We start from the raw sequence: 27,247 nt of genomic DNA, 5'->3' as shown, positions 1-27,247 counted from the left end.
CAGATGGTATTGAAGTCCCAACCCTTAGGATCATTCCCTTCCCAGATAGTTTCTCTGTTTGTCACAATCCACTCTCTTGCTTTGCTGCTATTAAACTTGCCCTGCTTAGTCCAACTAGTATAGTTAAAATCTGATGTGTTTCTTAGTACTATACTAGTTAGTCTGCTGTAAATCTCATCATGAACATGAAACCCAACGGTCTCTTCTAGCACAAATCTAGGTTGGGAAAGGATGCTCCCTAAGGAGCAATTTAAGGAGTTTTGAGGAATAGGTCCCACCAAGAGTGATCTTACTGAATTTCCCTGCAACCACTTATCCCACCAGAAACTAATAGTTTCACCATTTCCAGGCTCCCATAGAAGGTTGTGCTTAAAAAGGCTCCAACCCTTTCCTACAGCTGCCCAAATATGTGAGCCTTTGTTAAAAGGGGTTGGAGTGCTTTTTGATTGAATGTACTTCTCAAACAGAATTTTTCCAGCCCAATTGGCCTTAGTATCCACCATCCAACATAGCCTAGCAAGGCTAATGAGGTTCATTTCATCCTGGTTAAGGAATCCAAGCCCTCCTCTTTCTTTTTCTTGACAGACATGCTTCCAAGCTATCCAAGTGACCTTTTTTGTTGAGAATTTCCACCCCTCGGGAAATTTGAGCAAATTGAATTGAGTCTTCCAATGATAAACTGTGGAAGTTTGACACAGGACATCATGTACCTAGGTATGGAAAGCATGGTGGATTGAAGCAAGATCAATTTCCCCCCCCCCCCTTGAAAGAGTGTTTGACTTCCATGAGGTTAATTTCTTGCCCATCTTCTCTATAAGGGAGGTGAGGTGTCTTCTGGTTGGCTTTTTTTCTGATAAAGGGTATCCTAGGTAAATGCCTAGGTCTGAAGAGGAGCTGACATTTAGACTTTGTTCAAAATCATCAATCATGTGAAGAGAGGTGTTTTTTGAAAAATAAATTTTACTCTTATCCTCATTTATTTTCTGGCCAGAGACAGCACGGAAATTTCTCAAGGTTTCGGTCAGGGATAACAAAGTTTTCTTATCAGCCACCCCAAAGAGTAGGACATCATCAGCAAAAAGTAAATGGGAAATTTCAGTTTGCCCTCCCCTAAATCTGAATGGTTTCCACCTCTTTTGTTGACACTCATGATGGATATTTCTTGACAGGTATTCAAGGCATAGGATAAAGATATATGGAGAAAGGGGGTCCCCTTGCCTAATACCTCTAGTGGGGTAGAAAGTGGAAGAGAGTTTTCCATTTATTAAGATCTGGGAGGAGACAGAAGTTATGCAGGACATGATGAGTGAAATGGTTGCAGGGCTGAAGTTGAAAAATTTTAGGCAATGCTGAATGAAAGGCCACTCCAACCTGTCATAAGCTTTTTCAAGATCTAACTTAAGGGCAAATAAACCCTTTGAGCCTCTCTTCTTTTTCATAGAGTGTAGAATCTCTGAGGCTATGATGTAATTTACCTCAGTCCCCCTCCCTTTAAGAAAGTTATTTTGATTTGGAGAAATGATGGAGTAGAGATGTGGCCTAATTCTATTAACAAGAATTTTTGACACTAGTTTATAAGAGGTATTAACAAGGCTAATAGGTCTGAAACTAGTGATCTGAGTAGGGCAGAAAACTTTTGGGACAAGGCAGATGATGGTTTTGTTTGCATGGTCATGAACTTCTTTGCTCTGAAAAACTTGATTCACAAAGGACATACACTCAGGGTGAATAATATCCCAAGAATTTTGAAAGAAGGTGGCATGATACCCATCACACCCAGGAGCTTTAAGGGGACCAATTGAGAACAGGGCTTCTCTTAATTCAGAGATTGGAATGGGCATTGTGCATTCAATGTGGTGATTGTATTGGATAACAGACAAAGGGGAACAAGGTTCAGAAGTGAATAGTTTTTTAAAATGATTAAGAATGTGTGAGTGAATGTCATCAGGATTGTGGATCCATTCTCCAACACCATTTTTCAAAGAGAGAATCTTATTCCTTTTTCCCCTAATGATTGCAGAACAGTGAAAAAACTTTGTGTTCCTATCCCCCTGTAAAAGCCATTCAGTCCTAGCTCTAGTTGCCCAGAACAACTCTTCTTGATCCAAAATGTGGTTCAGTTGCTCCTGTAATTTCTTGTCAAGGTCAAGAAGACTAGTGTTTGTTGGGTTATTTTGGAAAGCAAACTGGGCTCCATTAATTCTAGCAATCAATCTTTTTTTTGTGTTTATTTGGTTAAAGGGAAGGTTTTGAGCCCAATTTTTCAAATCAGCTGTCAAGTTTTCTAGCTTTTGCTGTAGCTGGGGGGAATAGGTAGGCCATTTGGTGGTAATGAGGGGCATGAAATCTGGGTCTGTTAACCAAACTGGTTCAAATCTAAAAGGGGTTTGGCCAGGGAACCGCTGTGTATGGGTAGGAAGCAACAGCAGAGTGTTATGGTCAGAAGTTAGTCTAGGGAGGTGCTTAACCACATTGTGGGGGTGAGCTTGAACCCAATCCTGATTTGCAAGAAATCTGTCTAGTCTTTCCAAGATTGGTTTCTTATTTTGCTTGTTAAACCAGGTGTATTTATGCCCTGTAAAACCTAAGTCAATGAGGTTGCAAGCCTGAATCATATCATTGAAAGCTCTAATTTTTTGCAAAGGATGTTGATTCCCCCCCCCCCCCCACTTTTCATGGTCATTGCAAATTTCATTAAAATCCCCACAAACTAACCAAGGTAAGGAGTTTTTATCTGCCATATTTTTCATAGACTCCCACAATTCTAGTCTACCATTAAAAGAAGTAGGTGCATAAATGGCAGTAAGTAAAAAGGTATAATTTGGTTGTACCTGCACAACAGTGTGAATTGCGCGCGGTTCCTTATTGATGACAAGCAGGTTGTGAAAACCCGAGTTCCACATGATGAGAATTCCACCGGAGTAGCCAACAGGGTCCACCACCTCATAGGAGTTGTAAGGGAGGAGCTCCACAATTTCTTCACAGCCTATTTTAGTAACCTTCGTCTCAGTTAAGATTATGATGTCTGGTTGGTGATCTTTGTACAGCTGCTTGATGTTTCGCTTGAAGCCATCTTTGGCTATTCCCCTAGCATTCCAAAGGAGAACAGACATCCCCGGGTTCATGATTGGAAGGTTGTTCATCTCCTTGCGAGATGCATATGCTGTATTGTTGTCCAGTTGGACATACTTTCCCTGGAATGGGCTGAAGAACGACACCGTGTTTTTCTTGATTTTCACTCCCGACATCTCGATGTCTTCTCCCTTCTTCCGCCCCCACCCCACCGAGAGATGGAGTTGCTGGGCCTCTCTTACCAGATGCATCAGCTTGACGTTGTTTGTCCCTGAGACGGATTGGAGCACCAGCCAATCGTCTGTAATCGACAGCACTTTTCTTTCGATCGGAAGCACGGGCATTGTGTCTAGGAGGAATTGAAGCTCCCATGGAATTGTCAGAAGTGAGTATTCCACATTCATTTGTGCTATCCACCACCTCAACAGTATTCCCAGAGGTTTGTTTATCATATCCACATCCGCCAGAGATGGAACATGCGCCGGTTGGAGGCGGAAGGGGTCGTCCGCAGACGCCATCCGCAGGTTTGAGAACAGAGGTGACACCTCTTCTGGGTGTAGCAGGATTCCCCTCATGCTCCTTGGGGTAATTGCGTGCCACTCCCCCTGTAGACCTTGAGCATAAAAGGAAGTGAGGTTGATCATCGTCTCTGGGAGTGTGAGAATTGGCTTTATCTTGGTTATGATGTTCCTGTCGGAACAGAATTTCAGTTGTGTTATCACCGGCGGCAAGATTGGAGGTTTCAGGAGACCTCCCTGGTTCTCTAGCTCTTCTGGGTCGTGATTGATCAGTACATTCAAGTACTCGTTGAGAGACAGTCTCGGCATGGTGTTTGTTTGAAAGAAAGGAGGTGTAGTAGTTTTGGGAAGAGAGTGTGGTGATTTGCTTCGGAATGGGGGTAAGGATGGAAAAAGAAGTATTTGAATTCTTGGAAATAGACATGGTAAGGTGGTTTACGGGAAAGGAGGAAAAGGAGTCGAAGTGACAAGATGAAAATAGGCGGCGTGTTTCAGAGGATGAAGTAGGAGCTGAGAAGTCACAGAGAATTTGAAGTGACAAGTTGGGTTTAGAGGTATGGGAGAGAGAAGGTATAGGAGTAATTGCATTTCGACACGTCACTGTATCAAAATCTAAGAATTCAGATAAAATCTCAAAATTGTTTTTTGCGGGTATAATTTGATTGTGGGCCACATCTATTTCTTTTCCGCGGTTTAAGTAACCGTTGGTTAAGGACCCCCTATTTCGAACTTCCCGCCATTCATGGGTGATCGTCTTGCTTCCCCCAACAGCTGGTTTCTCCGATGAACTACCAAATAAAGCGCCTTGTATCGGTGTTGGTTTTTTCCCCGCAGCCTTATCTGCAAAATCCCTGTACATAATTTGTTGCTTCAGCCCTCCAATCCATAACCAGTTCTTTCTGGGTTTGGATTCATCCCTGAGAATGAGAATTCTGGCAAATCGCAGGTTACCTTGATCCAATTGTTTTGTCGTTGCCCTGACAAAAGTTCCAATGCAATTTCCGATTTTTCTGAACATATCTTCATTCATGAATTCAATCGGAAGTTCTGGTAACTCTAACCATACTGATGAAACAGAGCATCTTTCCTCTGATGGTTTGAAACCAGCTTTCCACTGTTGTACAGTCACAATGGCACCATTTAATATCCACGTTCCCCTAAGGAGAATCCTATCCGCATCTGCTCTTTGCTCCAGTTTGGAGATAAAGAAACCTTTACCAATTGGGAAAGAGTATATTTTTCCAATCGAGTTCCAAATTTTCTGAATCCCTTGGATGTAATACTCCGAAGAGAAGGATTTGCCATTTGCTTTTGATATTATTGCATTTGCCCATGGAAGACAAAGGGTGGAGTACTCCTCTGCTGAGATTGGCATGAAGATATCCTGATCTTCATCAAAACAAGGTGGAGGTGACGATGCAGGAAAAGTTTGAAGGAGGGTTGAGGCTGAGCTTTGAAGGTTTGACTTCAGAGCTTCTTTGAAGGAATAAGCAGGCTTTGAGGTCATTTTTGGTTTGTGGAGATGCTGTTTAGGCTGGGTGTTTTGGCTAGTGGCTTGGTGGTTTTTGTCGGAGTTGGTGTGAAATTGGGTGGTGGTTTGGTGAGCATTCCCTTGTGGAGGTGGAGGTTCGGGTGGCTTACTTGGTTTGGTGGGGGACTCTCTCTCATCTTTTTTTTTTGTGAAGCTTTAGTTATTGTGTATATAATGTGTTTATACTCAATAGTCGTATGAAATTTGACGTATCATATTTTATAAGTAGCACAACAAACTCTACTTGGTAAACCTTACTTGATATCTACTAAGAGATTCATATCTAAGAAATACATGACAAATGAATCAAATAAAATCACCTTTTTCAGCTAAGCTACAAGTGTTAGTTGCAAATCTTAATACTCCGTGCTGCGTAAAACCGAAAAGGACATATGACCCGATAAGGCCCAATCAAAATCGGACCCAATAAATTAAGATGAACCAACAGCCCATTAAATAATAGCCCAAATTTGGTCAAAAATCGTGTTTCACTCTTCCTCGAGTCAAACTAAAACCCTAGCTAACACCTCTTCTTCCGACCTCCGTTTTCCGACTACCTTACCTTAAACCCTCTCAGAAATCTAGAGAGAGAAAATGGCAGGTAAGAAGAGAGAGAAAGAAGCTTCCAACAATGGCGGCGAAACCAACGGAGAAGGTAGAGAAGATGCTAGACCTTCAACTTCAACCTTCAAGAAGGAACAACTTCTACCTTCCATGATTAAGAACAAAGCCAAAAGGTCTGAAATTCATGCGAAGATTAAGCACGAGAAGAAGCTTGATAAGCGTAAGAAGACCAAAGCTCGTGATGCTGCTGATAAACGCGCTCTTGAACTCGGCGAAGAGGTTATTTTCTCTCTCTTCATTTCAGTCGTTTGATTTCGATTTGGTGTTTGATTTAACGGCTGAGATTGATTTGATTTTCATTTTGATTTTGATTTTGTGGTTTGTAGCTTCCTCCAAGGCCTATTCCTCGTACGATTGAGAATACTAGGGAAGCTGATGAGACTGTTTGCAAGCCTGATGATGAAGAGGTTTTTTTTTTTTTTGAATTTTTATTTTTAAATTTAATGTCTTAATTTCGTTTATATTGCTTGAAAATGTGGTTAAATTGTTGAGAAATTGTTGTAGCTTTAATTTTTTTATGTAATGTCTTGATTTTGTTTACAAAGATAGAAATGTGGTTGAATTGTTGAAATAATGGGTGCATTTTTGTGGCAGTTGTTTGCGGAATTGGATACTGATGAATTTAGTGCGGTTTTGAAAGGGCAGCGTCCTCAGAAAGTTATGATCACTACATGCCGTTTCAATTCCACTGTATGATCTTCTCCTTTCACTTGCCGTTGTTACATTTGCAATTGTTATCACGTTTGTGGATTCCTTTCGCTCTAGGCAGTGTTAGGTTATCAATGACATGTATTGTGAAATGTGGAATGATATGATATTATGATTAGATTAAAGCAATGAACTAGTGCGAAGTGCGCTTGAAAAAATATGGAGTAAGGCTATTTGTACTTCTGGGTGTTGTTACCTTATTATTGGTCTTTACATGATCGTTGTTGTTGCTAACTTGCTAAGTAAATTGTAATGTGTATACTTAGAAACAAAATGATGTTTATGCACTTGATTCGGTGCTATATGTACTTTTAATTCGGGTACCAAAATGACTTATATTCCTATTAAACCTTAGGTTTGAAGGCAATTAATTCTATGGTAGGTCTAGGCCAATTCAAAATAACTGATTACTTACGTTGTGATAATGCTCCGCAACTTTGGAAATGATAGTTTTTAAAACTATTACTGGAGTTCAGAAGAATTTGTCACCTTATTGGTTTATAGACTTATTAACATGCCCCTGCATAAGTCAAGTGATGGGATTATGGGAAGAGTGTGGGAATCGTCTAGCCATCACAAAGGACTGTTTAGTAGACTAGTATTCATGCCTTGTCCTTTATCAAAAGGGGTTAAGATAATGAGCAACAATGTTTTGACATAGGAAAGTCTTTTTTTTTTTTTCCCCTTTCATGTTGAGATACAATTGATGATTGATGACGATGTATGTGTAGCTCTTAACATTCATTGACTGTGATGATTGTATATTCTCATTTCAATTAAGCATAGCAACTGCCTTGAGAAGTACTTCATGTACTTTGTATACTTGATGGGTGAGGGTTAAGGAGTATAATATAAGCATTAAAAAATTTTGTTCTGGCACCTGTGTTGAAATACATGGAGGCAATTGCTTGTTTGGCTCCTGGCTAGCTACACGTTGGGATGTTACTCAGGTGTAAAGTAGCTAGTGCTGAGCACTGCTAACGATAATGGCTTCATCTTGATATCGATGTGATACAATCATGTATACATGCTTGTCAGCTGCATATTTTGATGCGGAGTACTTCCTAATATATTCTGCAATATGAATGCATATAGCCTGATTTTTATCTATTATGCTGTCTGCAGAGGGGACCTGAGTTTATCAAAGAATTAGTTCAAGTGATCCCAAATTCCTCTTACCATAAGAGAGGAACCTACGACTTGAAGAAGGTTGGAATTTGTCTCCTTTACCATATAATATAGATAACAAATTATCTTTCTCATTGCCGAATATCTTATTTCCCTGTCTTTTCTTTAACAACTTTTGTAGATTGTGACTTATGCAACTAAAAAGGATTTCACTACTTTGATTGTTGTCCATACAAATAGAAGAGAACCAGGTTAGTGTCGCTTTTCTCCAATCAACAGAAGTAAAGCTTTATATAGAAGTTATAATCTGGCCCTTTCCCTAATCTTGTCGTCTTTTGCTTATGTGACTGTGTGTAACGCTTTGACTGGAAAGTCATATAGCTCAACGTATGCTATCAATTTTTTTTCAGTATCTTATAATGATTTTCTCTGATTTGGTGCCATAGATGCTCTCTTAATCATTGGCTTACCTGATGGACCAACTGCACATTTCAAGCTTTCAAAACTTAAATTACGAAAAGAGATTAAGGTCAGTCACCAGTTTTAAATATTATAATTCTTGAAATGTAATACACTAATACATATGAGTATTAGCTATATTTGCAAATGTTAACTGAATATGTAACTCATTTGTATATCCATTTCTTTTATACCCTTGGCTGCATGTCAAGATACAAGTCATACAATACAGTCAAAACATACATACACCTTATTTGAGATTGACATTTATAGTAAAGAACTACTGACTTGCTCACCTGAGCTGAAAGGAAAGTATATTGCTTTGTACTATGTTGTTTCACTGTTTGTAGCTCTATGTGTAATTCTGGTCTGTAACTCGTTCCATGTAAGAGTGTCAAATCATCTTGTCGACCATCCTGTGAATATCTTTGTGTCTGAAATTTCTAATACTGATGGGTAAGGAATTATAATTCACTTTAAGAGCCTTTAAAGAGTTTCAACTTGCCTAGATTTTATTTTGCAATAATACATTTTTTATATAAATGCATTGATAGCTTAAATAGAACTGTAATGTGACTGTATTTCCCATCAAGGGTTATTGGTTGAGTAGTTGTGTATTGTTTAGTGCTCTCTTATTTATGCTCATAAAACTATTTTTTTGCAGAATCATGGTAATCCAACCAGTCATTGGCCTGAACTAATGCTAAATAACTTCACAACAAGGCTTGGGTGTCGTGTTGGAAGGTCTCCTTTATTTCCTTTATAGTCCTAACATGCTATCATGTGCTTCTAGTGACTCTTTCATTTAGGTGTTATGACTGGTTTCTGACAGTTTTCCTTTCTTGTATCATTCAGAATGTTACAATCTCTCTTCCCCCAAAAACCAGAATTTCGCGGTCGTCGGGTTGTTACCTTTCACTGTCAGCGGGATTATATATTCTTTCGCCACCATAGGTACGCTTGTTGCTTCTTCTACCTAGATGGTATTTATACTCCATGACTATATTACTCCGACACCCCGCTATACGTTGAGTATACGGTGTCGGATCCTCCGACACGACACTCAAATGGCCAAATATACAGTGGCCTTATATGAAATTTTAAAAAATCTGGAGTGTCGAAGGATCCCACACCGTGTCCAAATCTGAGTCTGTGCAACATAGCTCCATGAAGATTCTGCTGTATCAATTTCTTGTTCTTGGTATCATGCTAGGTATGTATTTGAATCAAAAGATCCAAAGAAAGTAGACTCCAAAAAGGATCCTACTGCCGAGAAGAAGGCTTCAGATTATGTCAAGCCCCGTCTGCAGGTTTGTAATTTTTTGGTTTCATTATAATTTTTTTCCTCCTCTTTTTGATCCTATCTCCCCCAAATTCTACTATTTCGAAATTTCATGCTGAAGCATGCCAATTTTTATGGACTGTGTTGCTTTCCTTTGCTAAAGTTTTCTCAAACCTTTATGTCTTTTACTTTCTTGAACTTTATTCTTGGTTCCCTTTTACAACTTCGTTTGCTTACTTGAACTGTTGACTTATATTCTATGCAGGAATGCGGCCCTCGGTTTGTATTGAAATTGAGAAGCCTGCAGCATGGAACATTTGATACTCAAGGCGGGGAATTTGAATGGACTCATAAGGTAATTTTGTTACTGCTTTTACTGTTTGAGCAGGAATAACATGCTGTAAATAGGTTCATTCTTTTTTGCAGTTAATATGTGTATTAAATATATTTATTTTTTTGGCTATTTATCTGAAACAGCCGGAGATGGACACCAGTCGGAGGAGATTTTTCTTGTGATTTGCCCATTGATTTGTGTGTCCAAAATTTGGCTCATAGGGTAATGTAAAGCCTCAAATTTTGCTAAGTTTGCCAATGTATTTCAATTTTCTAATTATTACCTTCATGAATGATATCTTGTCAATGAAAAATATGCTATAGATGAAATGACAATGAATTTTGTTTGTTTAAACATGTCTTCTTTTTTTTTTTTTTTTTTTTTTTTTTCCATTCTTGTTGCAAAATTATCTACTACCATCCTGGATTTTGCGAGTTACCATTGTATTGGGCAACAATAGAAGTAGTAATCTTTTTAAGAAGTTGGAGACAAATCAAAACAAAAACACCACTAAAACTAGCTGCTTTTGTCCAAGATCTCATTGGTGGAGGAATGATTAGTAGATAGAAACATTCTACAGTCATTAAGATCCAACTTAAACTTTCCATGGTAAACTTCATCAACATGGTTTTCCCTTTACTTTCTTCTGTTGTCAACCTGCCGAATATTCTGAATATCAGAGTAGCCACTACCAAAGCGGTGGTTACTGACCACCCCCTGTAGACCAGCATACCTCCCACAATTAGAGGCTGCTGCCTACAGACACAGGACAAGCACTCACCTGAGAATTTAGATGACATTAGGGCATCAAGACCTGTGTAGTAAGGCAAGATGATGGAGTCCAAGTACAGTGCTGTATGTAGGATTCCTGATATGGTTGATGCCTCAAGGAACACATACTTGAAGTCGCTGTCAGTTTCAGTGTTGAAGGTGAGAGCAGAAATCCGAACCAGGTGGAGGATTGCAGGACCATTATATGACATAGGGAACACAGTGTTTACCCTGTGTCCTTTTGCCATGATGACAAGAATGATGGGTAGGAAAATAGGACCTGATGGAAGAAAGTATCTCCTTAACTGATTGAGTCGAGTAAGGGGAGTTGCCTTTCTCCCTCCTATCATCCCCACCACCATCAAAATTGTGGTTGCTAAGAACGTAATGGTGATGAAGACAATTGCCAAACTATCAACCCAAGATGGGTAATCTCCTGAATAGTTGCTGTTGCAGTAGTAGTGGTACGGACAGTTGATCGGATCTAATGTTTCTTCTAGCTGCCATTTTGTGCACTTGAAGAAGGCCCTCTGGATATCCCCCTCCGGTATCGTAGATAGATATGCTGAATTTCTTGAGGGCATGAGTGGATTAAACATATTTTGCTAGACCTTTGCATATTAGAGTATTAATTTGCTTACTTGTAATTTGATTTATATGATTTTGCTGTGGATATAAGTTTTAACTCTAAGGCAGAGGGTGGGCCTCCCCTCGAATGGTTGAGCAGTTGTTTTTGCTGAATGAGATTTGGATGAGGATTGACCAACAGCAAAAACTTGTTGAAAAAGAACCTGTCAATTGTGAGGAAGATTATTCAAAGCTATTTTAGAGACTTGAGATTGTGAAACCTTTATGATGATGGTATTATTTTACATGTATATGCTGTGAGTTGTAAGGTAAGACTCTTTCTCAAGGTTGGTTATCGCATAATCGGACTTACAAATGGATGCATTATATGGATGAATCGTAATTTACCATTATATATAATATTATCCGTATTATATATGTTATTTTCTATCGTATCATATCAGTTGTTTTCGATTAGTTCGTTGTCAAAGTTTGGGGAAGACTATAGAATAATATAATAACTCTCAGGTTTGCTGAGGTTGGGTGTTTGGCTAAGTCCTTAAGAGTGCTTGCCTTTCTATGGAAGCGATGATGTTTGTTGATGATTGCAACTGATTGTTAGCTTTTGAAGTAGTTAGAAGGTGTTTATAGTATTATTGCTGCTGAAATAAGATGGATGATTAATTAATAAAGTTGCTATATAATGTATGATGGAAGATTAATGAATAAAGTATGGGGGATTATTTTAATAAGCAAGTAGTTTGATGAACTTTTAATCCATACAAGAAGAATTTCGTGTTTAATGTCATCACTGGCTTGGTCAAATTGAAGGTTGCTTCAAGTTACACATGTTCTTTTCTTTGACATGGTTATAATCAGTGAGATAATTTTCTTACTTCTATAATTTAATTAGATTAGTTAATTGTTAATCCTTGGTATAATGGTATTGAATTTTCTTTAAAAATAATTCACAAGTATTTTTTATTTTTTTTAAAAAAAAAATTGGATAAAAATGTTATATGGGACTCTTATTTGGCTGCCCATCACAGGCCTAATGTAGTAGATTGGGAAGAATTAGCACATGTGGAGTTGTGGAGAGAGGAAAACGGATAAAGGGCTGTGAAAAAGGGTGTTTGCTTGAATGAATCAATCAAAAGGGTGATTACTTTGTTGAGGGAGCATGGCCGCATACGAGTGTTTGGCTAATATTAAATCTCGTTTATATCATTTTATTTTATAGCCAAAAAAGATGCAGTTAATAGAAAAAATTTGAAAAATGGATTAATAATATTGCATTTTCATTATTGTACACATATTGGCTATATAATGTGGTTCAGGTCCGTTCAAATCTAGTGTGTAAAATAGAGCATACTGGTCAGGTGGTCAGTGGTGTTTGAATTGATCCTACAAAATGACATGAGCTCGTATGACAATAGCCACGACAACTTTGTATTTATTACTCTTTTCAACTAATTATTGTTTCCCAGCTTCCCTTCCTTTAACTAGGGCCTTTGTTTCAAAAAAAAAAAAAAAAAAAAAAACTAGGGCCTTTATTTTCTACTATCAATGTGCAGATACTTAATTCTCTATAATTTCGTAAAAGCCCATCGCCCCCTCTATTTTCTAGTTTAGGTCCAAGTACATTTGGACCATATTTATAGCAAATTCCTTAAGATTTGGTGGCATATTCTTGTTTCTCAAGCATTTCTTTTGTGCTACCTTTGTCAAAATGTTTATATATATATACTATCTCAGTTAATGGTTATTTGCAACTTTGAAATTTTTTATATCTTACAAATAATACCTCAAAGTTGCAGATAACCATTAACGGAGGTTTGTGTGTGTGTGTGTGTGTATTGACACAAAGTTGTTTATATATTGGAATGACTCCACAAGGGAAAGAGTGATGAACCTTATCACCTTCCAACTCAAAGGCAAAAGAAATGAAATTAAATAATAGCAACACTTTGCATTCTTGATTTTACGATTTAACCTGTTAATAAAATAATTATAGTATGAAACTATAAGAATAGGTAAATTGGTATAGATTACAGAGCATGCACGCCTAATATATGTTTAGTGTGTATCAAATACCTTGTTGAGTCTTTCTATAACCGTTGAAAAGCTATTCAATTTTGTTATTTAATTGTGTAGGTGTTCTAAAATTTCATAATCATAATTAGGGGTGTTCAAATCCGGGTACCCGGGTTTTCGGGTACCCGAAAACCCGGGTACCCGGAGTTTCGGGTACTTGTTAATTTGTCCCATGTCCCGACCCGAATATCTCGGGTACCCGGGTTCCGGGTACCCGAATTATTCGGGTCTGGGTATAGGGTACCCGGATCTTTTTTTTTTTTTTTTTTAAAGGTTTATTTATCTTTCTGAAAATTAATGTTTATTTCTCTTATACGTATACCAGTATAAAATATCTCGTATAATTATACTAGTATTTCTTGTAAAAAAAACAATATGCTGTATAAAATAAATTAAAAAAAAAACAAATAACAAAACAACTTTCTTATCAGTATAATATAATAAGAACAAGTTATACAACCCCAACAAAAACCCAATTTAAAGAGTACTATCACGTTATTACTATCAAATCCATGAATGACTATACTAATCCAGAATTCCAAACACAATTAAAAATAATTTAGTACTAATTAACTTGTAAAACACTAAAACCCACAATAAAATGGGTATACATATTCATCCCTAATTAATTAACAAACATACTTCATTATTAATATTGGAAACTTGTAATCTTCTTGTAGATCTGAGCATGAATGATGAAAGTGGAGCCGCCACCATATTGAAGCAAGCACATACACCACCGCACCTCCCCTTCGGTGTTGTAGTTGCGGTTGTTGTTACTTCGATTTGCAGAACGTTGTTGCGGTTGTTGTTGCTTCGATTCGCATAACAAAAATAGGGGCGGTGAGAGGCGGAGAAAGATAGGGGAGGAGAGAGAGAGGCGGAGAAAGATAAGGGAGGAGAGAGAGGGGGAGATGAAAGTGGCGTGAAAATTGAAAAGAGAGATCAGGAACCCTAAGTTAATAAACTAGTAAAATATAAATGGGCTGGGCTCATTTTGAAGGAGGGTTTTTTTTTTTTAAAAAAAAAAAAATTAAGTTATTATCGGGTAACGGGTACCCGATAATTAAAAAATTTGCCCCATGTCCCGACCCGGATAAGAGACAATCTTCTCGGGTCGGGTACCCGTCCCGGAAAAATAGATTTTTTCCCCGAATTTCCCATCGGGTACTTACCGGGTCATCGGGAAATCGGGTCGGGACAATCGGGTCGGGTTTTTTTGAACACCCCTATTCATAATGTTGTAGAAACATATCAAAGATATTGGCACAATCTTATAATTCTCTTCGCTTAAATAATGTCAAAGCTTAAGTTACAAGGTTTACCAAGCTCAAGTGTATACATCCTCTAAATTCCAAAGGACTCCTAATTTTGACAACAAATAGATTAATTCGGATATTATTCCCAAAGTTACCAACACCATTTCTTCCTTCACCAAATAAATGTAGCCCCACTCTTTTATATGGACCTCATGTAGATGATCTTATTCGTAAAGGATAGAAATATTCACCCTTTTTTTCCTTTTTTTTTATTTATATTTTTTGAATACCAAAATTCCAATTATATAAAGAGAATAATACCAAAACCAGGGCAATGATGGATTGATTGGAGCTCTAGAGAATCTGGAGGACCCTTTATGTTTGAAGGGCATATTGACCCGGCCGAGTTGTCACATTTCTACTTTTTCTCAATCTTCTCTTTTTGTTGGACTTTTGAGAGGGTCTTGTTGATATTATTAAGTGTTCAAAATTATTAAGGTAAAAAAGCTTTCAATCCCATATCCCAATGTTAATAAGTTGTTGATGCCTTGATGGACTCCATGTATGTAAAAAAAAGTTGCAATGTTTATTCCACTATTCAAAACATACATTCATGATTTGGTGGCATTCTCCGAAGTCATAACAAAAAATTTCATATGTGGCCGAGGTTACTTATCTAAGGGTTACTCGGTCGGTCAAAGATTACTTATTTAGTGTGTTTGTATGTGCCAATTGGCCACATAGAAAACGCGCTGAAGACGTAAACTCATAAGGATTGAATCTTAGTTTCACCGTAACTCTCAACTAGGTAATCCTAAGGCAATAAGAACATAATGTACTTGGGGTCTGTTCTGATTTACTGAACTGAACTGAGCTGAGCTGAGCTGAGCCGCAATTTCTATCTTACTCCTGGAGTACCATGCACATGGTACTCCAGATTTTATAAATTCATGTTATTTTGATATCAACTTCTTATTATTTCACTTTATATATATGTTATTTTTAAATAAATGTATGTTAATTTGCCTTTTTTCTCAATCATCTTCCTCCCATACTCTCTCTTCCTCTCTCAGCTACTCCAACTCAAAAATAACACACTTTCTCTTCTCTTCTTCATCCAATTTTCTGGGTTTTCCAGAAATCAACCTCTCACTCTATCTCTTCCTATCACTACTCCAATTCTAAATCAAAGACACTTTCTCTCTCCTCTTTTCTTCTTCCAATCTTCTGGGTTTCTTAGAAATCAATTGATTTGAAGCCATTTAAGGGTTCAAATGTGTTCATGTCAAGAAATTTAGTACCTCCTGAAATGTTTGATTCTCTTTAAACTCAACGTTGCTAATGTAATTTTGATGTAAACTTATTATTATTTCAATTTATATACATGTTATTTTTTAATAAGTACTTGTAATTTTGTAAATTAAAAATAGCGTGAATGGAGGTTGAAGTAAATAAGTAAATAACATATTGTTGTAACAAAATAACACAAAGTGTACGCAAAATAACTCAAACATATTTGTAAGGAGTACCATGATCCATTGTACTCCGGGAGTATATAATACTAATTGGAGCTGAGCTGAGCTGAATTGTTTATTAGAGAAGAAAATTAGGAACGAAACTGATTTAAACTGAATACAACTGAAATTAAGCCGAAGAGAACAAACCCTTCATGTACTTAATTAGGAGCTTAAGTAAGCTATGAACACTTAAAAAGAATCTAAAAATGACATGAAGTCAAAAGTAATCAAATCTTATGATTTTATCTCCATTATGTGCTCTCAAATTAAGTTAATCCCTAATCTACAAGTTCGACTTTTTAGTTTGTAGAAAGCCACAAGAGCAAAAGATGAGAATCGATGCGAAATCCCAATAAAAAAGGGAAGAGTCAAGAGTGATAAAAACAGTACTCGAAGTAGCCGAAGTGGTGAACTCGTGAGAACTCAAGATTCCATACAAAACCGCCTTTCTTCTCCAGCGGTCCACCTCTTTCTCTCTCTCTTCTCTCTCCTGCAGAAAAACAGGAGGAGAAACAGAGAAACCCCAATTAACCCAAAACCCTCTAAAATTAAAAATCCAAACTTTCCATCAAAAGAAATCACACCCAGATTATTATTACATTAATCTCTTTTTATTGATGATTATTATTGCAATTGAATTCTATTCCAAATTCCCCTTTTGAGAATTTAAAGCAGAATCGCGTTGATAGACCGTGGAATCTTTGAATCACACAATTTGCTTTTGCTCTTTCATCTAATCTTTCTCTCTTTTGAACTCTTTTTTTCTTTTTTATTTTTATTGAGCTTCTGCATTTTGCGTGCTTCGTACGGTCTATCAACGCTTTCTCTGCTCTCCATTCTCCTTCAGAAATCCAAAAATCTAACACCCTTTTTAATTTTTTAGCTTAATTTGTTGTACCATTGATTTTATTTGCTCTTATTGTTGTTGAATTTGTTGTTTTATTGTTCAATTAAGTGTGATTGAGTAAGTTATGGAGGAAGGAAATAAGGGTTCGGATGATTCGAGGCCGAATTACTGGCTTGATGCTTGTGAGGAGGAAGATGATATCATCCCTTGTGAATTTATTGGGGATTTCGGCGATTTCGGGACCGGGAATCAGAGCGAAATTGCCAGCATTGATCCCAACTTCTTTGGTGGGATTGATCATATTCTTGATAGTATCAAGAATGGTGAAGGATTGCCTTGCAATGATGGTATGGATATTACTCCTCCTTCTAAAGATTTGCAAGTTGAGAATTTTGTTGTGAATTGTAATGTTGAGGTTCAAAGTTCATTAATTAGTGACACCAAAATGGTTGATGTTGATAATGGTAATAATAATTATTCTAATAAAATCAGTAATAATGGGAGTGTGTGTGTGAAATTAAATGGTGGTGATGGAAGTAAAAAGGGTGTTATTGATCATATTAATGGGGACTCGAAAGTGTTGAGTGATAGAGAGAGTTGTAAGGTTGATAGGGATCGAGATAGTGAGGAGAGGAGTGGAAAGAGGACTCGTGTAAGTAATGGGTTTAGAGAGGAGAGGGGGTATTCGAGTCGTGGGCAGAGTTGTGTGAGAGATTGGGAGAGTAGTGGAAGGAAGAGGAATCGAGAATTTGAGGAGACTGGACGGAGGGATAGGGATAGGGATAGGGATAGGGATAGGGATAGGGATAGGGGTAGGGATAGGGAAAGAGAGAGGGACAGGGATTTGGGTGGTAGGAGAAAGGATTACTATAATGGGAGGAGAGATAGCCGAGATAGGGAATGGAGAGATAGAGAGGCAAAGGGTTATTGGGAGAGGGAAAAGCCGGGGTCAAATGAAATTGTGTATCGCGTTGGTTCATATGATTCTGCTCGAAATAGAGACACAAATAAGGTGGAGTCTGAAAAGAACAAGGAATGCAGTGCAAAGGTTGAGAAGAATGAGAATTTTAAGGAGAAAAATTTGGAGGAGCGGGCACGCCATTATCAGTTAGAAGTACTTGAACAGGCAAAGCAGAAAAATACTATTGCTTTCCTTGAGACTGGAGCCGGTAAGACTTTGATTGCTGTTTTACTTATTAAAAGCATCTGCAATAGATTGCAGCAGCAGAACAAGAAAGCGCTGACTGTTTTCTTGGTGCCTAAGGTTCCGCTAGTTTATCAGGTAAAATGTATTCAGTGGATATTTGGTTGAATATTATTGTTATGAATTTGGAGATTAATTATGTTCCTATGAATGTATAGCAAGCAGAAGTTATACGCGAGCAAACTGGATACGGTGTTGGTCATTACTGTGGTGAGATGGGTCAAGATTTCTGGGATACTCGAAGATGGCAACGCGAGTTTGATTCTAATCAGGTATTCTTCATAATCTTCTGTTACTTTTTAGTGGAGCCTAAATTTAAAGTTTCCCCTTTTAAATCATAAAAGTTGGCAAGTGCAGAAGCAGGTTGCTGTCTCATACATGATATTTCGTTCTTGAAAATTAAATACTGTATGGTGTACTCCGTAGCAGCGTTTCAAAAATTGTTCATATGATGACTTGGAATTTCATATCAGCAAATTTGAATGTTTTAATGGTAGTTTTGGGATCTCTTTTGTCAATTATGTGCATCTTCTTGGCAAACTGCAATAATGTGGATTGAAGTTTTTGGCTTTTGGCAAGCTATTGTTTGTGAATATTTAAACTTGTAGTTGATACATATTTGATGTATTTTTTTCAATTCTTGGTTAATGGTAACCATTTCATCTTTGTATCTGACAAATTTGAATGATTACTTATTCATGGAGTACTATGAATAACCAGTAGATGCTAAATTTCTTGGTTTAATAAACAGTTTGCTTAAATTGTATGATGGAGAGTAATGATAAGTATTTTGATAATTTTCAAGATAAATAAAACATTAGGAACTTAGAAAGCCTTCATAATGAGGACTTGATGTGGATATGATCTAGATATTCTTGTACGCTAAAGTAATTAAGTCTTCAATTATGACTGTATACTGACTGTCAGCCATAATTAGATCACTAGAAATTTTCGTTCGATTTCTATGTTCAAGAATTCATTTTATATATGGGTGCTCATCTGTACTTGTAATCTATACACCATCCATATTATAACTAATGCTGGAAAGCAGTATCATAACTACTACAAGATCTATGCCTCTTATGAATCCTTTTGCTTGTGTACTTTTTTTATGTTCTTTTAGTACTATTCAAAGGCTGTTTACCATAATTAGAATCTAAGGAATTTTCTTTCTTCAGGTTTTGGTCATGACTGCTCAGATTTTGTTAAACATTTTAAGGCATAGCATAATCAAAATGGAATGTATACATCTCCTTATTCTCGATGAGTGTCACCATGCCGTCAAGAAGCATCCATATTCTCTAGTGATGTCTGAATTTTATCACACTACTCCAAAGGAAAAAAGGCCTGCTGTTTTTGGGATGACTGCTTCCCCTGTCAACTTGAAGGGTATGTACCTGATATATAATTTTTTTTTTTTAATTTATTATTATTATTATTATTATTATTTTTTATTACAAAATGATTTTTGTAACCCTTTTCCATAAATGGGGTATGATGTGCTCTAATAGAATGTGTTGTCTAAATTTTATCTTCTATGCCACAGTTTTAGCCACTTTATGCCTATACAACCCTTAATTTACTTTGCCATTGTAGATCGGGCTTTTTTTTTATTTGTTCTCTATGAGCTATAAATTTTTCTGGCGATGTAGGTGTTTCCAGTCGAGTTGATTGTGCTGTCAAGATACGAAACCTAGAGACTAAGTTGGATTCTGTAGTTTGTACAATAAAAGATCGTAAAGAACTGGAGAAACATGTTCCTATGCCATCAGAAATTGTTGTGGAATACGACAAAGCAGCTTCATTGTTGTATCTGCATGAACAAATCAAACAAATGGAAGTTGCAGTTGAAGAAGCTGCACGAGCAAGTTCAAGAAAGAGCAAATGGCAGTTTATGGGAGCTAGAGATGCAGGAGCCAAGGAAGAGTTACGCCAGGTCTACGGTGTCTCTGAAAGAACTGAGAGTGACGGTGCTGCTAACTTGATTCAAAAATTAAGGGCTGTCAACTATGCACTTGGTGAACTGGGACAGTGGTGTGCTTACAAGGTTTGATATGCAGCTCTGCAAATATCTGTTGGTTTTTGTTTTGTTTATTCTTGGTTCTCTATGTAATCATCCTTGGATTGTTTATGCTACCTGCAGGTTGCTAACAATTTTCTAGTAGCCTTACAAAGTGATGAGAGGGCAAACTACCAGCTTGATGTGAAGTTTCAAGAATCTTATTTGAGCAAGGTTGTAGCACTTTTACAGTGTCAGCTATCAGAAGGTGCCGCTTCCAACAAGGATGCCAGCAGTACCGAAGGTAATAACGGCTGCCATCAAGATAATGGCAGTGTTGATGAGGTTGAGGAGGGAGAACTTCCTGATTGTCACGGTGAGTGTTTTACATACCTCCCAGCAAGGTTGATTAACATTTTACCTGTTATTTATCTTCTTCCGTTTTTCTATGAACTTCTTAGATAGATTTCTATTTTGAGAGCATTTTTGGCTTTTCTGGCGCTACAATTTTCTAGGAGCTTTTTACTTTTTAGAATTTGCTAACATGACTCTGAAAGACACGTATATGATAAATGTTTTATGTAAAGGGGACTCAGAAAATTAAATGGCTATTATTTCCTAAATTTTAAAGTGTTGATTATTGATGTAATTATATCACTAATACTCTGATAAGCTGTGTCAAGATCGGTTTTGAAGTGCTGTGAATGTGAAAAAAATTAGTGATGTCTTGACAATGTGTTTAGTAAATTTCTCTACCTTTAATTAGAATAATAAGACAATTGTTTTGTTTGGTAATTCTATGTGTTTAGTTGTCTCTGGTGGTGAACATGTTGACATTGTCATTGGAGCTGCTGTAGCTGATGGAAAGGTCACCCCCAAGGTGCAGTCACTGGTAAAAGTACTAATGAAGTATAAGCACACTGATGACTTTCGTGCAATCATCTTTGTTGAGAGAGTTGTGGCTGCATTGGTTCTTCCAAAGGTCAGTGTATTCTGTTGTTGTGGTTGTTCTTGTCACAAGTTCTGTTTCTTGATCGTGATGATTTGACTTGTAAATTGTCATACATGCAGGTTTTTGCTGAGCTTCCATCTTTAAATTTTATCAAGTGTGCAAGTTTGATTGGACACAATAATAGTCAGGAAATGCGGACATCACAAATGCAGGATACAATAGCTAAATTCCGAGATGGTCGTGTATGTTTCCACCTTGCTTATAGCTGAATATATTAGTTTGGTAAAAGTGAATTTAAGTGATGGTCACAGCGGTACTTGATATGAAGTCAGTCTTTTTGGAGTGAAACTAGAAGAAATTCAAATTTGTATCACGTAGAAAATTACCTTGATATTCCTGTTGGCATTGTTTCCAGGTGACTTTACTAGTCGCTACTAGTGTTGCTGAGGAAGGTCTTGATATTCGGCAATGTAATGTGGTGATCCGCTTTGACCTTGCAAAAACTGTTTTGGCATACATTCAATCTAGGGGCCGTGCAAGAAAGCCAGGATCAGATTATATCTTGATGGTTGAAAGGTACTTGCTTAATGTTTGTATATATAGATACAAAAGTGGAGGATAGAGAGATACTCAACTCGGTTGTGTTTTTATCAGGGGAAACTTGTCTCATGAAACATTTCTAAGGAATGCTAGAAATAGTGAAGAAACTTTGCGGAAAGAAGCAATTGAGAGGACTGATATAAGTCATCTCAAGGGTACTTCAAGATTGATTTCCGCAGAACATGCCCCAGGTTCAGTGTACCAGGTTGCTTCAACTGGTGCCACTGTGAGCTTGAATTCTGCTGTAGGCCTTATTCATTTTTACTGTTCGCAGCTACCCAGTGATAGGTACAGCTTTCTTTCATCTTTGATTTATGTTGCTATTGATCTCCTTTTACTAGTAAAATTCGTGATGTTTGAATGCCAAAATATTGATATGTTGATATCATCCATGATATAGGTACTCAATACTTCATCCAGAATTTATCATGGTGAAGCATGAGAAGCCAGATGGATCCACAGAGTATTCTTGTAGGCTTCAACTACCGTGTAATGCCCCTTTCGAAAAGCTTGAGGGCCCGGTATGCAGTTCAATTCGTCTTGCGCAACAGGTTTGTTTAGCCTTGATGTTCTCTTTTGTATCAGCTTTTAAACTGCCTCTATATTAATGAGAGCTGAATGCCTGTATTTATTTTGATATGGACTTCATATGCAGGCTGTTTGCCTGGCTGCTTGTAAGAAGCTTCATGAGATGGGGGCATTTACTGACATGCTCTTGCCTGATAAGGGAAGTGGTGAAGACGGAGAAAAGATTGAGCGAAATGATGAAGGAGATCCACTTCCAGGAACAGCCAGACACAGAGAATTCTATCCTGAAGGAATTGCCTCAATCCTTAGGGTTAGTATTTCTAGCACAGCTCACTACTTATTTTTTTATTTTTTTCAAAAGAAACTCTATATGTCCCATTTTATCACTCCTTCAGATTTTGCTCATATACTTCTATCACCTGAATTATTGGTAGTGTGTAGTTTATAGTAAAACTCCATGGACATGCTAAGCTAACTAGCCAAAGCAGTTATGACTATAATAGTATCCCAGAAAGTTATAATTTGACAGACTGAATTGGAGAAAACAATAATATAGTTTTATGTATAAGATTTGAGCTTTCTATGGATATGCTTCAGGGTTTTCTTTGATGCCTTTACAATAGTTTTATGCAACCTTGCATTTCCCTATTTTAACCTCTATAGGTTTTAATTCTTGTTTCTGGCTGTGCAGGGGGAATGGATCTTGTCTGGCATAGATGGTTGTGATGACTCCAAATTATTTCATCTCTATATGTATGCTGTAAAATGGGAACATGTAGGATCCACAAAGGATCCATTCTTGACCCAAGTTTCAGATTTTTCGGTACTTTTTGGCAGTGAGCTGGATGCAGAGGTATCCCCTCGAGACTCTTTTAGGTTGCTGCATTGATTGTAGTTTCAGTTGCATTTAATAAAATTTTATTGGATATCAGGTGTTATCGATGTCGATGGATCTCTTTATTGCTCGAACCATGAAGATAAAGGCATCTTTTGTCTTTCGGGGTTCAATAGATGTCACAGAAAGCCAGGTGTGCTTCTTTTGTTTTGGATCTATAATTTCTTGTTTCTTTTTAAACTTATTTATATGGTCATGTGCAGCTAGCATCCCTAAAGAGTTTCCACGTGAGAATGATGAGCATCATACTTGATGTGGATGTTGAACCTTCTACAACTCCGTGGGATTCTGCAAAGGCTTATCTCTTTATCCCTATGGTTGGTGATAAATCTGTAGATCCTTTAAAAGAAATAGACTGGGATCTTGTTGAGAATATAACAAGTACAGATGCGTGGAACAATCCCTTGCAAAGGGCTCGGCCAGATGTTTACTTGGGAACAAATGAGCGGAGTCTGGGTGGGGATAGGAGAGAGTATGGGTTTGGGAAACTGCGTTATGGCATGGCGTTTGGACAGAAATCCCATCCTACGTATGGTATCAGAGGAGCAGTTGCACAGTATGATGTAGTAAAGGCTTCTGGATTGGTTCCTGGCCGGGATTATGGTTTACAGGCCAATTTTGAACTTCCTAAAGGAGATTTGATGTTGGCTGATACCTGCATCAATGCAGAAGACTTGGTGGGGAAAATTGTGACCGCTGCTCACTCTGGAAAGAGGTTTTTCGTGGATTCCGTACGCTATGATATGACTGCAGACAACTCATTCCCTAGGAAAGAAGGTTATCTTGGTCCCTTGGAGTATAGTTCATATGCAGACTACTACAAGCAAAAGTATGGTCCATACTAAAGTCTTCACACACACACCTCCCTCTTGTATTACACCACACTTTAATCGCATATAAGCTTTATATCAATTTGCCTTGCCTTCTGTATTCAGTTGTTACTTTTCATTGTCTGTGATACTAATGGTGAGATGTGATTAAATGCCACAATGTACCTGAATTTGTGCTGGGAGATGCAGAAAGCTTTAACCCAATTTTGAAGGACTTCATGACTACTGTCAGGTGTTAGAGCCACCTATTACAGTAGTTTATACCTCCTTTAATAAATTGGGTACCCTTTTGCTTTCCCAGCATAATAGAGGGTGCATTTGGTGTATTTTTTCATCTTTTTTCAATAGGTATGGAGTCGAATTGATCTATAAGAAACAACCTTTGCTTAGAGGTCGTGGTGTTTCATATTGCAAGAATCTCCTTTCTCCTAGATTTGAACATTCTGAAGGTATGTTGGCTATGCTAAATACTCATTTTTCCTGTAAATAATTGCCATGGCTAACTGGGTCATTGGTGCAGAATATGAGGGTGAATCTGAGGAGACCCTTGACAAAACTTATTATGTGTATCTGCCTGCTGAATTGTGTTTTGTACATCCACTTCCTGGCGAGCTAGTTCGAGGAGCCCAAAGACTTCCGTCAATAATGAGAAGGGTGGAAAGCATGTTACTTGCTATCGAACTTAAAAATATCATCAACTATCCTGTACCTGCTTCCAAGGTAATCCTTTTCCTGGCCTCCTTTGCTTTGCCTTTTATTTTCTATCTCAAAGTTATGATTAACTTGGAAGTGATTATGTGTCTTTTCTTATAACAATTTTGCCTATTCACAGATTCTGGAAGCTTTGACTGCAGCCTCATGTCAAGAGACATTCTGTTATGAAAGAGCTGAGCTCTTGGGAGATGCTTATTTGAAATGGGTTGTTAGTAGATTTCTTTTTCTTAAATATCCCCAAAAACACGAGGGTCAGCTCACACGAATGAGACAGCAAATGGTTAGTAATATGATATTATACCACCATGCACTTGAGAAAGGGCTTCAGTCATATATCCAAGCAGATCGCTTTGCACCGTCTAGGTGGGCTGCCCCTGGTGTTCTTCCAGTTTTTGACGAGGATGTAAAAGAAGAGGAATCATCTTTATTTGATCAGGAAAAGCCTCTTGCAAAGACGGGTCTTGAATTAGATGTCAATAATTTTGATGATGATGAAATGGAAGATGGTGAACTTGAAAGTGATTCAAGTTCGTACAGGGTCCTTTCTAGCAAGACATTGGCAGATGTCGTTGAATCACTCATTGGGGTTCATTATGTTGAAGGCGGAAAAGTTGCTGCAAATCACTTCATGAAATGGATTGGAATAGAAATAGAGTTCAATCCTGAAGACATTGAGTGTCCAAAGAGGCCAAGTACTGTTCCAGAAGGTGTTCTAAGAAGTGTGGATTTCGATGGATTAGAAGGTGCTCTAAAGATTCAATTTCAAGATAGGGCATTGTTGATTGAAGCAATTACTCACGCTTCACGTCCATCTTCTGGAGTGGCCTGCTACCAACGACTAGAGTTTGTAGGTGATGCAGTCTTGGATCATCTTATAACTAGGCACCTGTTTTTCAAGTATACAGATTTGCCCCCTGGACGTTTAACGGATTTGCGTGCTGCAGCTGTTAACAATGAAAATTTTGCTCGAGTTGCAGTTAAACACAAGCTTCATGTGCATTTACGGCATGGGTCTACTGCCTTGGAGAAGCAGGTCTGTCTTTTTCTTTCTATTTCATGCTTTTTTTTTTTTTTTTTTCTTTGGCCATACCGATCTTGATACTGTTTTGTAATGGTTGTTGGCCTTTTCTCAATCCTCACCGTGTAAATCTGGATTATCTTTTGCCTACTTTTGTAGATACGGGATTTTGTGAAGGAAGTTCAAAATGAATATTCAAAACCTGGATTTAATTCGTTTGGCTTAGGAGATTGCAAGGCCCCAAAAGTTCTTGGTGATATTGTTGAATCAATTGCCGGAGCCATTTTTCTTGATAGCGGTCATAATACAGCAGTTGTGTGGAGAGTAAGTTTTATTCATAAAATTTTTTCTTAGCCACTTAGCTTAATTAATATAGTGCATATGTATTATTCAAAAAAAATATAGTGCATTTGTAGTTGAAGTTTTAAGGTTTTGATGCTCTATTTTGGTATGTGCCTCAGGTTTTTGAGCCTTTACTGCAACCAATGGTTACTCCTGAAACACTTCCAATGCATCCTGTGAGAGAGCTGCAAGAACGATGTCAGCAGCAGGCTGAAGGTCTGGAATACAAGGCTACTCGAGATGGGAATTTAGCCACTGTTGAAGTTTATGTCGATGGTATACAGATTGGGGTGGCTCAAAATCCACAGAAAAAGATGGCACAGAAATTGGCTGCTCGTAATGCTCTGCTTGCTTTGAAGGAGAAAGAAACTGCTGAAGCCATGGATAAAGCTGAGGAGACCGAGAAAAAGAAAAAGAACAGCGCACAAACATTTACAAGACAGACATTAAATGATATCTGCTTACGTAGAAATTGGCCCATGCCGCTCTACAGGTAATTTTCAGTTCCTTCATCTCCAGCTTCCTCCCCTCTCTATCCATCCCCCCATCAAAAAAAAAAGAGGCTGAGTTTTTTTTTTCTTTTTTTGTTTTGCTATATTTAGATGTGTGAACGAAGGTGGCCCTGCACATGCCAAGAGGTTTACATTCGCAGTCCGTGTAAATACCACCGATAAAGGTTGGACAGGTGAATGCGTTGGAGAGCCCATGCCCAGTGTTAAGAAGGCCAAAGACTCAGCTGCAGCACTTCTGTTGGAGCTTCTGAACAAATGGTATTCATAGCTGAGTTTGATTTATTTTCTGAGCTGCATATAGCGCGGAAGCAAGAGTTTGATTTCCAGTTGCTTGAAGTTTTACCTTTGATTGAGTGCGTCCGTGCATGTTAGCTACCTTAGGTGACCTTTAGTTGTCAAAGTTAAGTAATATACAAAGTACTTATTAGGTTTTTTTTTTTTTTTTTTTGAGGAAAAACAAGTACTTATTAGGTTACATAAGATAGATAATACTGGTTTCATTTGCATAATTGAGTCAAAATTTGAACCTACCCTTCAATTTATTTGGGGCATACCAAGTATATACAAAATTTGGTAGTTTCACTCACTGGTATTGTGCTATGAAATATAGTAATATTATTCCTCACTTTATTTAGCTTTTAAATTTTAGATTTGGAGGATTTTTTTTTTTTTTTTTTTTTTTTTTTTTTTTTTTTTTTGCTTTTGGATAAGAAGGAAACTTTGTTTAGTCGAAAGTAGGAAGTCTTAGAAACGATTCTTCTAGATTAATGTTCGCTTCAATCTTATTCCAATCTCCAAGTGACTTGACCCAACTTGAATTCAACATAAAATTACGCTGTTGCGGGGTGGTCTAGAATTGCATAGTTGCAGTATACCGTCATTCTAGAAATTACTCAGTGTTTTGGCTGAGAGCTGAGAAATTATTAGTATGTAAAACAGTTA

At 37.6% G+C, this 27,247-nt stretch overlaps 3 protein-coding genes across 3 annotated transcripts; 2 read left to right on the top strand and 1 right to left on the bottom strand.

The window, feature by feature from the left end:
* Positions 1-5,629: 5,629 nt before the first annotated feature.
* On the top strand, positions 5,630-10,010 carry LOC145614886 (uncharacterized). The gene is made up of 11 exons (XM_081669960.1): positions 5,630-5,964; positions 6,072-6,152; positions 6,340-6,435; positions 7,579-7,662; positions 7,763-7,832; positions 8,028-8,110; positions 8,705-8,784; positions 8,896-8,994; positions 9,254-9,350; positions 9,588-9,677; positions 9,800-10,010. The coding sequence occupies exons 1-11, from the start codon at positions 5,716-5,718 to the stop codon at positions 9,836-9,838; spliced, it is 1,068 nt and encodes a 355-aa protein (XP_081526086.1). The 5' UTR covers positions 5,630-5,715; the 3' UTR covers positions 9,839-10,010.
* Positions 10,011-10,069: 59 nt separating this feature from the next.
* On the bottom strand, positions 10,070-11,027 carry LOC145613032 (uncharacterized). The gene has a single exon (XM_081668100.1). It carries the CDS (start codon positions 11,024-11,026, stop codon positions 10,070-10,072), a length of 957 nt encoding a protein of 318 aa, XP_081524226.1. The 5' UTR covers position 11,027.
* A 5,266-nt stretch (positions 11,028-16,293) lies between these two features.
* LOC145614344 (endoribonuclease Dicer homolog 1-like) lies at positions 16,294-26,891 on the top strand. The gene is made up of 20 exons (XM_081669391.1): positions 16,294-17,993; positions 18,074-18,187; positions 19,094-19,304; positions 19,568-19,962; positions 20,059-20,290; positions 20,724-20,896; positions 20,986-21,108; positions 21,282-21,442; positions 21,521-21,754; positions 21,867-22,017; positions 22,122-22,304; positions 22,686-22,847; positions 22,927-23,022; positions 23,093-23,718; positions 24,068-24,168; positions 24,240-24,439; positions 24,552-25,466; positions 25,611-25,775; positions 25,913-26,286; positions 26,396-26,891. The coding sequence occupies exons 1-20, from the start codon at positions 16,836-16,838 to the stop codon at positions 26,571-26,573; spliced, it is 5,952 nt and encodes a 1,983-aa protein (XP_081525517.1). The 5' UTR covers positions 16,294-16,835; the 3' UTR covers positions 26,574-26,891.
* Positions 26,892-27,247: the final 356 nt, after the last annotated feature.

The sequence above is a fragment of the Chenopodium album genome, chromosome 25 (genome assembly GCF_948465745.1).
Source record: "Chenopodium album chromosome 25, dcCheAlbu1.1, whole genome shotgun sequence".
Lineage (NCBI taxonomy): Eukaryota > Viridiplantae > Streptophyta > Magnoliopsida > Caryophyllales > Amaranthaceae > Chenopodium > Chenopodium album.
This window is presented reverse-complemented; position numbering and strand designations above follow the sequence as displayed.